The sequence below is a fragment of the Drosophila elegans genome, unplaced genomic scaffold (assembly GCF_018152505.1).
Source record: "Drosophila elegans isolate 14027-0461.03 unplaced genomic scaffold, ASM1815250v1 contig_814, whole genome shotgun sequence".
Classification (NCBI taxonomy): domain Eukaryota; kingdom Metazoa; phylum Arthropoda; class Insecta; order Diptera; family Drosophilidae; genus Drosophila; species Drosophila elegans.
In genome coordinates this window covers 19214293-19226771 of record NW_024546167.1, presented here as the reverse complement: position 1 = coordinate 19226771, position 12479 = coordinate 19214293, and the positions used below count along the sequence as shown (strand labels likewise).

The 12479-nt window shown below is 41.6% G+C and overlaps 2 protein-coding genes across 2 annotated transcripts; both read left to right on the top strand.

The window, feature by feature from the left end:
* Positions 1-42: 42 nt before the first annotated feature.
* Positions 43-3163, top strand: LOC108148030 (TBC1 domain family member 23). The gene is made up of 3 exons (XM_017274869.1): positions 43-259; positions 598-1960; positions 2021-3163. The coding sequence occupies exons 1-3, from the start codon at positions 243-245 to the stop codon at positions 2711-2713; spliced, it is 2073 nt and encodes a 690-aa protein (XP_017130358.1). The 5' UTR covers positions 43-242; the 3' UTR covers positions 2714-3163.
* A 699-nt stretch (positions 3164-3862) lies between these two features.
* Positions 3863-12278, top strand: LOC108148007 (AF4/FMR2 family member lilli). The gene is made up of 5 exons (XM_017274837.2): positions 3863-4412; positions 9130-9570; positions 9906-10167; positions 10526-10815; positions 10877-12278. Exons 1-5 carry the CDS (start codon positions 4178-4180, stop codon positions 10999-11001), a joined length of 1353 nt encoding a protein of 450 aa, XP_017130326.2. The 5' UTR covers positions 3863-4177; the 3' UTR covers positions 11002-12278.
* Positions 12279-12479: the final 201 nt, after the last annotated feature.

The window sequence follows — 12479 nt, the reverse complement described above, 5'->3', positions numbered from 1 at the left end:
CGTTTCTTACGTTCGCCTTGTTAAACGTAAGCAATTGCCATCTCTAGAAACGTAACCATCTCCCGTGTCTTCGAAACGTAACCAAAATTCGATCAAAATAAATTTGGAATATTACAAAAATTAATTGATTCGCAACTGAAATCTAAAGAAAATGCACCTGCCTGGCCGGCTTCAACTGAAGAGAGTGCATTAAGGGCATCATTTGGAAACGAAAACGTAGGAATTGGCCAAAAAACGCAGTCATGGAGGAGAATATGTGGTAAATAATAAACATTGGGTTGGGGCTACGTAAACAATTAAGGTTAGTCGGTGCCTTAAAAGCTACAGCATCCAGTTTTCTGGTGATTTATAAGGCCTGCTTGTTGTTTTCCCATCAAGGCCTTCTATTTTCTCGAACAGACGACCATTTGTTTCGGTGATTGAGTCAGCAGCGTGGAGCAAGGCCAGCGGGGGGAGTGGCGGAGCACCTGGCGGGGGAGGGAAAAAGTGGGTGCTCCGTCTTATCAGCAGCTGGTTATTTAGACACGTTGACGTCGCCTTCACCCTTCTACGGCTACATGATTAAAACAGTTTTCCTCCCAACCAACCCCTTTGTAGGATCATTGAGCTGGAATCGGCGCTACTGGACGACTGCAATGTCAACGATATCTATGGCATTTGCCAGGGCAAAGCTCTGCCGGAGGCACTGCGTCCGGATGTGTGGCAAGTGTGTTTGGATGTGCGCCACAAATCGGATCAGATGTCGCTCTTCAACGAGATCTACGACCTGCCTTTCCAAAGCCAACTACGCGAGGATTGCCAAAGGCATGTCGATCGCATGGGCAACGATGAGGAGGACAAGGTCTCGGTGGTGTCCGATCTGGAGTCCATCATCACATTCTACTGCAAGAACCGAAATCTACAGTACGAGCCGGAAAACGGTTGGATAGAGCTGCTGCTGCCACTCTTCGCCCTGAAACTAAACCGCTCGGATACTTTCAACCTGTTCGAGTCCATCAGGGACACCTACATACCCAAGGGCTGTCGGCCCAAGGGCAATGTCTTCCACGTTTTCCGCCTGCTCTTGCTCTACCACGATCCCGAGCTCTGCACCCTGCTGGACACCAAGAAGATCACACCCGACTTGTACTCGCTGACCTGGTTCCAGTCGCTTTTCGCCTCCTGCAGCAGTTTGTCGGTGATCATCGCAATGTGGGATCTCTACTTCCAGAATGCTGACCCTTTTATGGTCTTTTTCCTCGCCCTAATTATACTAATCAATGGTAGAGACCAGATCCTGCAGATGAGGAGCTCGTCCAAGGAGGAGATCATCAAGTTTCTGGCTCTTATGCCCTGTGCCCTGGAATTCGACGATGTGCCCGACTTCTGCTCGCTGGCCCAGTACTATGCGCTCAAGACACCCACTTCGTTCAAGACGGACTACCTGAAGGCGCTGTATGGCAAACAGAATGATACGCCACGCAGCCAGGAGGAGGCGAACAAGGTCTCGCAGGCCCTGTGCCTGCCCGTCTCCGTTTATGAGCTGGTGGAAAACTCGGCCACCGAATTCCCCGTGCCGGATGCAGTGCGTTTCTTCCTCGTCGACTGCCGACCGGCAGAGCAGTACAATGCCGGCCATCTGTCCACGGCATTCCATCTGGACTGCAACCTGATGCTCCAGGAACCTGTGGCCTTCGCCACCGCCGTCCAGGGACTGCTCACCGCCCAGCGGCAGGCCATCGAGGCCAATTCAAATGCCGGCGGCGAGCATTTGTGCTTCATGGGCAGCGGACGCGTCGAGGAGGATCAGTACACGCACATGGTGGTGGCCTCATTCCTGCAGAAGAACACCCACTATGTGTCGCTGCTGACGGGCGGCTATGCCTCCATTCACGATTACTTTGGCGACCACATGGCCGACTGCCTAGAGGATCACAATGTGCGCAAGTGCCTCGTCTGCCAGCAGCACAATGTTCAGCAGGTGAGTTGTAATTAAGTCCCTGCTTTTGAGACTTCAAATAGACACTTTACCCTCCCACAGACAAAATCAGCGACTCTAAAGGCCTCGACGCCCTCGTCCACGGATCTGTTTAGCAAATTCTCCGCCGCCATGAAGTCAAAGTCGGCGGAGGTGAAGGGCAAACTGCTGGACATCATTGTGAATCCCAGTGCCAATCCCAGTGGCTCAGCCGGCGGTTCCAATGGCGTGCAGTCGACGCCGGCCCAGGAACGCCATGTGAGTGCCAAGGAGCGGAACGGCAAGCGGTATCGCAATGTGGCGCCTGTCTTCAGCATTGACGATGAGAACGAGGATGCCTTCGATGGGGCGACGGGGGAGCGGGATGACCAACCGCTGGCCGGCGATGGCAAGGAGATCGTGAGCCTGAACCAGTACTTCAAGACGGCGGACATCATCAATGCCTTTAAGTGCCAGGAGGTGCACATGAGTGGCTATATGTACGACAGTCACTTGATCATCACGCCCGGCCAACTGGTGGTGCTTAGGGAACTGGGACGAGGACAGGCGCAGATAATGGTGCGCCGCCCGCTGGCCAGCATTGTGAAGATCACGGCCAAGAAGCGCCACCGCGACCTGATCACCTTCAAGTACGGATTCCCCGACGGCGATGGGCTGCTCATCACGGACATGGACCGATTCCTCATCCCCAATGCCGCCGAGGCAACGGCCCTGGTCTCCAAGCACATAGTGAAGGTGCTGGACAACGCCAAGTAGTAGGATAATATAACATATTAAAAACTTCCGTGTGCTCTTCTTGTTTAACCCCTCCTCCCTTCCGCCCCAAGCTTTATTTCATATACCCATCACACAGATGGCCAGAAAGCAGAGTAACAAAATGTGCAATGCAGTTAGTTTGTAATTGGCAATGTTTTCCTTATAGTAGCTGACAAATTGTAGTTCTTATTGTAAACAAAAGGCAAAGGTCTCTGCATGCCATTGTAACATAGAGCAAATGAAGATGAACAGAGGAGCGTTCACCCACAGATCACATCGCCAGCATATGCCCCGTCCTTGGGCCGGTTTTTCTAAAATTTCTAAGTGCTGAAGAGATGAAAAGGAATCCTTAACTGAAGCCTTGAGACTTACAACGTGTAAATGAAGAGAGTAACTTATATTTATTGCAATTAAACCAAACAAATAAATCTGTATTATAATCGACACAAATAAGTAGTTCTAACAAAACTATCAAACTTCATTTATGGATTTTGGGTTTGGGAAATACAAAACGCTCATGAAGTTTGTGGGATGAATCCGTAGATTTTCCCGCACTTAAAAGAAAAGTTGTACCAAGCCTTATTTATATGTTTTACTTAATGGAACTACTATTATATTGACTGCAACTGTATCTATGTTTATCCATTCCCGAGTGCTAATAGGAGATATGTAGACCTCAGCAATTTTTGCCTGCATCACTTTAATCAGATTGCAATTTGTTAGTTATATCTAAAAAAAATGCATTGTCTTTATTTTGGTTCTAATTTTGTATTACTTGTGATAATACGAAAACCCAAAAGTGTAAAGAACTCAATTGAATATTTATTTTACCTAATAGCTATGGTCACACAGACATGTCAGACTTATTTTGATGTGATTCAGTTTTTTTTTATTAAGAATTAAATTCAAAACTGAATTAATTAATTATGAGCACATATTTGCCACCATAGATTTTTAACAAAAAATTCAAATCCTAATTAAATACTTATTTTACGTAATAGCCAGTGTCATAAACGCACATATTTGCCACCATAGAACCGGATAGCACAGCTATGACCGAACGACCGAAGGCAGCGCTTTGCAGACTCGACGCAGGCGCTCTGGAGGATTACCCAACTGTCCGAGCCAGGGAACTACGTAAGCAGGCTCCTCTGAGGCCCGCCGTTCTTTATCAATGAGAGTGACGTAGGTTGTGTGCCGAATGGAGATGGAGTAGGGTGGACCCGACCACCGGGACTGGGTGTCGCTGCAAACACACACAGGGAATCGTAGTCGGAATCGGAGTCGGGAATCGGGGCCAGTACGTTAAAAACTGTTGCACTGCGTCGCTGGGACGTCAGTTCATTCAGAACAGTCGAAGGGCGCAGACCACTGAAAGACAAAAGACAAAAATCGCGGAGTCGACGTCGACCTCCCACCTCCAGATCCGAGACTCCTATTTGGGACACCGACACCACAATAGCCATGAAGATGCCACTGCTGACCCTCCGACGGAGCAGTGCTTTGCCCATCCTGGCACTAATCCTGTGCCTCAGTCCGCTGATCCAGGCGGTGCCCGCCTCGGTGCTCGCCCAGGACACGGAGCTCTCCACCAGCGCCAACCATAAGCTCCAGCTCCAGCAGCAGCAGCAGCAACAGCAGCTGGAAAAACAGCAGCAGCAGCAGCATCAGCAGCAGCAGCAGCAACAGCCGGCAGCAGGTGAGTGCCAAAGTACCAAAGTGCCAAAGTACAAAAGTATCAAAGTTCAGGTGGAGCTGCTACGCCCACAATCATAATGCCAAAGGTCATTGGGAAAATTTCGTTTTTCGAGTTTTTGAAAGTGAAAAATGCTTCGGCCCAAGGCGAAAATCTGCTTGTCGGCTGCGTGGGCGGTCATACTCTATTCTGATACTCGATGGAGAAGCATCCGAGCTCCCATCTTGAGGCTCATCTCATTTAGCATTTTCCATTTCCCATTTACCATTTCCCGCTCCTCGTTCGCCATTCGCCGTTCGCCGTTTTTCGCCAGGAAATTGCGTAGGTGTTTTGCACCAGGACGACAGCTGTCGCCTTCGCCAGCGATGTCCCTGCTGCTCCTTCCTATCCCCTCCTCCTCCTCCTCCTCTTCCTTCCACTTTCTGCATGTTTTCACAAATTTCCATCCTGCGGTTGTTGTTCTTACACTGGCTTAGTGAATCATTACTATCCCTACACTGTGAAAAACGCTGTCTTATAAGGAAACAGTTATGGGAAGCACATAAAATACAAAATCAAATATATTTTGCTTAAGAAAAAAAGGAAATTAAAATGCCTTTAATAACATAATAATCCTAAGTGATAGGAGTGGTATAGCGTTAAATATTTAAATTATTATTTTTTATTTGCTAAAGTGAAACATTTTATTTAAATGCAGTTTAACCTTAATCTGTAATAAATAAAACATTTTTGGGGCAAAGTAAAAAATTAGACTTTCATTTTTTAGAAATGCAGTGCGAAATGTGTTTGTTAAGCTAAGTTTATTAAAAAAATTTTATTAAAAATTGTGCAAAAAAAAATTTTGAAATCAATATATAAAAAAACAAACTGATAACAGATAATTTACATTCATTTCAACAGCCAAAGTAAAAAAAAATCTTGTTTGAGAATAGTTTAAACAAAATGTTTGGAAACATAACATTATAATACTTGTAAACTTCATTTTTTGATATTATTACTTTTTTTATATTTTTGTGTTTGTTCCATTCCAAAAATCAACGTCAAATGTACTTTTTTTAAAAAATAAGAATTTAGTTGAATCTTATCGTATGAACTATTACATTTTCCAGTGCATTTGATACAAATAAATTGAACAATAGAATTTGTTATAAAGGCTGATTAAATTTTTCGAAAACAATGAAATAAACTTTTTTACTATATTTTCTGTCTTTGGTAAAATCCCGAATTTCAACATAAAAATATGTTAAAATAGCTGTGATTTATAAAGAATTTTTAAAAAAGGAAACGCTAGCATTTTTTCCAGTGCATTTACACAGTACATATATGTGTGGCTAAAAGCTCACCAACACAGGCACACGGGAACATACAGCACAGTTAAACATCGCGTAGGCGTTCGCCATACAAAATGGCGGCCAGCCTCCTTTGCACACACACACACACACTTGTGCATCCAAAAATACACGTACAATGAGTGTGTGTGTGTGTGTGTTGGCCCTCCATGCTGTTAAAGTGTGCGTACGTGCGCGCGATTTCATTTCTATTTTTAGAAAGCGAGTTAGGCGAAAGTTTTACAGCCAGCCCTCTGCCTCCTGCGATTTCAGCATTTCTCTTTCTGCTTGCCTAGCATCGTCCATTCACCACAACTTGGGTGAAAGTGCCACCCACTTTCACCGCAGCACCCTTGAGCCCTTAAGTAGGCAGCCAGCAGCTCAAGCTGTTAAGCCTTTTCAATCCCATTTCGTCCGATTTTCGAGCGTGTACGTTATATTTATATGCAACACGTTCGTTAGCGACCTCAACCGCAGAAAGTAAAGAAGGCGGGGCTCTGGTCAAATGTCAATCGCCTAAAGCCAACGGCAGCCACATCAAAATGTCAAAAGCTGGTCCTGAAAAACGGGTATAAATTGAATTGGGGTGGACAGCCAATTAAAATGATAATTTAAGTGTAAATCACAGTCTTATAACCTTTTTTTTAAGACACTTCAAACTGTATTACAATATTATTACCCGAATTTAATCAATATACATTTATATTTATATAGACATTTGTGTTCTCTTGTTTTTTGAACTATATATATATATATATATATATATGTTATTTTAACTAATTATAAAAAAAATTTACTGAAAACTTTTAAACAGCTTTAGCTCTGATGGAGATTTAAATTTTTTAAGAGCTTTAAATATAAAGAGAAATCTTTAGAATTACAAAAATGTTTAGGACTTGAAAGTTTTTGTAGAACTTTAAAAACATTTTTGGCTGGAATTAAGTTTGTAGATATTTTTGTGACACCCCATAAAATGCGGGACATTTTCATTAAGTACTCTCATTTTTCAAAGCATACTTCAAGGCTCTGAGTCTCTTCAGGGAACTCACTAATAGATTTCGCCCCCACAACAGTTCGTCGTAAATAGATTTATTAAATCTTTGGGTGGGCGGAACTAGGGCCCCCAGTGTGTTTATTAAATTACACATGGCAGCTTAACGACAAAGGCAAACAGGATCAGCCTTCAAGTGTCCAGCTGTTGGCACTCCTGACACTCCTGACATCCTCTTTAAAATGCAAAGCGAAACAGGGTCCACCCTAGCGTTTAAATTACGCACCAACAGCGTCGGCAGTCAAGTGTGCACATTAAATATTTATAAAAGCAATAGCTGGCCATTCCTGTCACTCATCGACAGGCTATAAAATATTCAGGGGAACCAGAGAGTCCTGGGTACCAGGTTCGATACCAATCCGAAAAACCGCAGGCTCCCAATCGTTTGATAAAATATGTTCCATATGCCATGGTTGTTATTAAGTTATTTCTGGTTTGTGGCGAGAAAAGAAACGCCCAAGGACTTTGGCCATGGCGTTAATTGTGCTCATGTCTGTGTGGTGACTTGACTTTTCGAACAGCTGCTGGATTCAGGAGCCACCCAAAATGACCTCCCAACCACCCAACCACTGCGCATGTATGTGTGCAGAGAGCAAACAACTTGTTGATACTTTAACAGTTCAGTGAACACACTCTTGTGCAAAAAAAAAAGAAAAATAACGACGAGGCCGACGTCAGCAGACGTCAGAGCTGAGCCAGTTTATTTTTTGTTTTTCTGTCTTTATTTATTTATTTATGTAAGTACCCTACAACCACCCACCTACACCCACACACACACAAAAATCCCACCCCACATTTGATGGACATCCGAGGAGCAGGACATTTGCCACATATAAACATATTTAACGGGGGGACCACGAAATAAAAGCGAAACACGAGCATTGTTGGGCATTAAATGACTGCGAATTCTTGGAATCATTTAGCCGGAGGGTTTCTGGAATTGTTCGCCGTCACCAAGGACTCTAGGGCATTGCAAACTGGGTTACGTGCATCGTCCGTAGTCCGTAGTGCTTAAAGAATGTGCGTTTTTAACCACTTAGCTAGAATTTCATAACGCTGGAGTGTAGTTTCTTGGAAGGAACTAATTTTTCAAGGTTTATGAGTCATCTTAAAATGAAGAGTAAAATCAATATGGTTAAATATTATTTGGCTTTAATTACAAACACATTTTTATACCATTATTTGGAACGTGTAGTTACCATTTGTTGCAAACTGCTTGTCACTTTATTTGTTACATTTCCTGATAAAAAAGCTTAACCATGGCCAAATATACTATATTACCACCTGGCCCAGTCAATTGGCACAAGCTTATAACACATTAATCATTGGGGTCGTATAAATCATGGCTATTTAGGTATCTGATATCGCTGTTCCCAATAATCCACTATCAAAGGTGCGAAAGATAAGCCATAGATAGAGATTCCAAATAAACATAAAATTATATATATAAATATATCAGTCATATCAGAAATACTTAATCCTATGCTGGGGAGTTTAACGAGTTTTAGTCACGCCCCAGGAGGCGTACAAAACCAAAAGAGGGTGATTAAAAGGGTTTTTACCAAGGTTTTAGTAAAATTTGTAAAGCTGTCAAAAAGTATGCAATGAAAAATATAATTGTAGTTTTTTGTAATGAATTTGTAATACCAAATTGATACCAAATTTATATTGCATACTTTTAGACACCTTAGTAAGTAATTTTGCAAAACTACTAAATAAAACCTTATAGTTATAATATTTTTTTATTAGTATTAACTCATCAAAAAAACAATCTATTCTGTGCTTGTAATGAATATGTTTTTTAATGGTATTAGCTCATCAAAAAAATGTGAATAAGGATAATCAAATTAAAAGCGAGCTTCACTTTCATCTTTGAGTGACTGGGTTGAGAATTAAACCCAACCAATTAGTGGGCCAACTGTTGCGCAAAGAACCCCTTTAGATTGGTTGTTATCCAACCAGCATGAGCGTTGGGTAATACGATTAGAATTAATAAGGTCAATCCTTGATACCCATCTGCGTGTGGCGATGGCCTTCCCTCCATTGGGATTATATAAACATAAACATAAGCGTAAGCCCGGCTGTCAGGGCGCTAAAAGCAATTAGCGACGACCGAGAAATATGTTCGAGTGTATAAAACAATTATGGTACTCGTTTTGGTGGACGGCGGCTAATTGGTTTTGCGGTCACTTGGCAGCGGGGCGTTTGCTGCTGCTCCTGCTGCTGCTGTTGCGAATTTATTGAATCAGCCCGGGGAAATGGGAAATGCAAAATTGGAGTGCCATGGAAAATTACAATTTCAATTTGCTTTCTTTCCTCCACCTCCATCATCTCCACTTAGCGAAACGTTCCGAGGAGGCGAACGTTGTGCCCTCGGCGGACAAGAAGTCGAGTCCGGAAATTGTGCCCGCTTCCTTTAGCAATGCTCCATCGGCCCGGAATGCTCCCATTCCCGCGATCTCCTCCAGCCAACAGGTGCCATCCGGCATTTATGCCTTGCCCAGCAACGATGAGATCCTGGCCGCCGTGGCTGCCGCAGCCCAAAATAGCCAGCAGCAGCTGCAGGAGGAGCCCATCCCGCTGGAGGAGGCGGTGGCCAGCTCCACGATGCGCAAGCGGGGCGTCAACTACGAGTACAACCCGTACTTGTCGCCGGCGGCCAGCGACTACGGCAGTGATGTGCCGAATGGCGTTTGGTCGGATGACTACGAGGCCGCCGTTCCCGTCAGCTATGGCGAACGGGATCTCCAGGAAATCGATGACTACGTTCCAGAGCGAAGAGGTGGGTTAACCTGAACATTATTCCAACTTTATTTGAGCTTTGTACTCAACTTTTTAGTTTCACTTTATATTTAAAGTTAGGTTTAAACTTATTTAAGTGTAGGTAATTTAAGGTCCGCTAAAACTTTAAGTTTAATTTGAACATTGAATTCAACAATTTGGTTCAAAAGTCTAAATTAAACTTAAAAATTATACTATATCTCAGAATAAAATCATGCATACAATTTTAAAATTGGTCTAAGATTAATTCAAATTTTAAACGATAAACAGGCTATCTTATTTATATTATTTTCGATTTTAATTAGTTTTATAAAATAATTTTTGAATGTTTTTCAGTGAGTGGCTCGAGTGCGCGGAACAAGGCCTATGATAACCTGCAAAATCTCCTGAATGCCGAGGCCTATCTGGAGAGCATTCCCCTCTCGGTTCCGCTGACCTATGCCAACCGGAACTACAACTTGGATGACCGGAACAAGCGGGGTATTTACTACAACATGGGCGCCAGTGGTGCCAGTGGTGCAAGCAGCCTTGGCAGTGATAGTGGCTATAATAGCGAAAATATCAACCTCAACAAATATCGTCGCTTCAATGATATGCGGTGAGTTATTGAAAATATTTTAATATAAGAATATATATATAAGATATATTATATATATATAAGATCAAAATTTAATAGCGACATAAAGTTGAAGACTTTTTTGAGACAACACTGCGTATGTGTAATAAGTTTAAGTTATATCTTGCTAACAAACTCAGGCAATATTTATAAAAGTCTTTCAAGCTAATATTTAATTTATAGCAATAGAATTCAAGCTATTATTTAATATTTATAAGTACATTACTTTATTTGAGTAACAGGTTTAATTAATTAATTTAGTTCTTCACGCTGACAAACGCAGATTTTTAAACGTCTTTTAACTAATTTAAATTTTTTTTAATTTATCCTGTAATTTCAGTCTGAAACGCGACACCCAGCTGAATCCCGCCGACATGTTGGCCCTGGTTGCCTTGGTGGAGGCTGGTGAAAGGGCGCGGAAGGAGAGCGATGTGGAGAGCTCCGTGGCAGTGCCCATGATCGCCTCCGATGACCTTGACTATGTGCCGGCAAACAGTTGGATGGACGTGCCCGTACAGGCGCAACCCGCTCTGGTGGACTACTACGGAATGCCGCTGGACAACCAGAACCAGGTGATGCCCAAGTATGAGTACGTGCCACGCCAACACAAGTACACTGGAGTCAATAGCCGTAAGTTTCGGGTTAATAAAATAATATTTAAATATATTTAAATTTTTAAATATTTACCCAGGCTTTGGGGCCTCGAAACAGCGCTATATGGTGGCCAAGAAGAAGCGTTCCATTAGTCAGAGCCAATTTATGAATGAGCCCGTGGCCGAACGTGGATCCAGCTATAATGGCGAAAAGTACTTTTAAATCCAAAGATCCCAACGCATCGATAGTCTACTATATAGTATTTAATGATAGCCCACACAGGCCCCACGAAAAGTATTTCTCGTTTTTTCCAAAAAAAAAAACATTGATCATAAACATAATCCAAGGATAAAAAATCCACAAATTTTTCAATTCAATTATAGTAAATGAGCTAGTGTGTCAAGGTCAACTCGTGTGCAATTTTTGTGTAGAACTTCAATTTTAAACCAACACTAACAAGAATCAAATTATTGTTATAAAATATTATATGTCAAGAACATAATCAAATCAATGTTTTTAGTATGTCGAACTGGGTTCGATGATTTTCTCCCACGAAAACTAATCCTTAGTCTAACCGAAAAATGGAACTAAACCGAATCTAAAAGCCACTTAATCCCTGTAAGAAATCAATGTCTATGGCAAACTAAATGTACAATTACTAAGAAACCAGAGAAACCGCAACTATCTGTATCTACTTGTGTGTAATACTTATCGAACTAGAGGCTTCCCGACTAGTACAAAAAAATTGAGAGAAGAATGTTCAAAAATATATTATATATACTATATATATATATATATGTATATCGGATAGCAAACAATCGCCAAAAAATACGGCTAGTTATCAACTTTAATCGAGCTCAGATGCGACAATGGTCCCCTAAACCGCTTTAATTTAAAAAACTAAATATTTTTGAAGACGTATGAAGCCACCACATTGCGATTTAAACTTTTATATAGCCACGCGCCGACTTGCGGACAAATCGATCAAATGAGAAATGATGCTGAGAGTTTTAATCATATATATATACTGAATAACCGCAGCTAAAATATATATTAACTATACGTATACAATATGCAAACTATTTGTCAAAATTATAAGAAGTGGCTCAGGCATAAATATTTTAAATATTCTATGCCGAAGATGGAGAGACGTATTTTTAATTTGAATGAAAAATTGTCTGACTGTTTTTGGTAATAATCAAATATACATACATATAAAACATAAATTATATATTACTTATACAGAGTATTTAAAATGCATTAATAGCGTATATATGTGTGTGTGTATACAATACAATACAAAGAAATACATATATATATATATATGAACACTCAACTAACTATAATATTATATATATATTTTCCCTTACACTTTTTGGGTCTCTGAAAATTTGGCCTTTAATTTACGCCTTAAGTTCTTTACGCGAGCTTAATTTGAAAATACATTTATTTACAAGCAACTGATTTACGATTAAATAAAATACGTCTTTGGTTTGGAATCTGGGGGTTTTAAAAAAAGGGAGGGCTGCTGAATAAAATGGAAAATCAAATCATGGAAATGTGTCAATTTGAAAGCCTTACAACAATCATCAGTTACAATTAGGCGAATGCAATTTGTATTTTCAGCTACGCAGTAACCGCTTCTCAATGAAAAAGTCATAAAAGTCCATTTCTTTTTCCCCGTTTTGTTGTCAACCGAA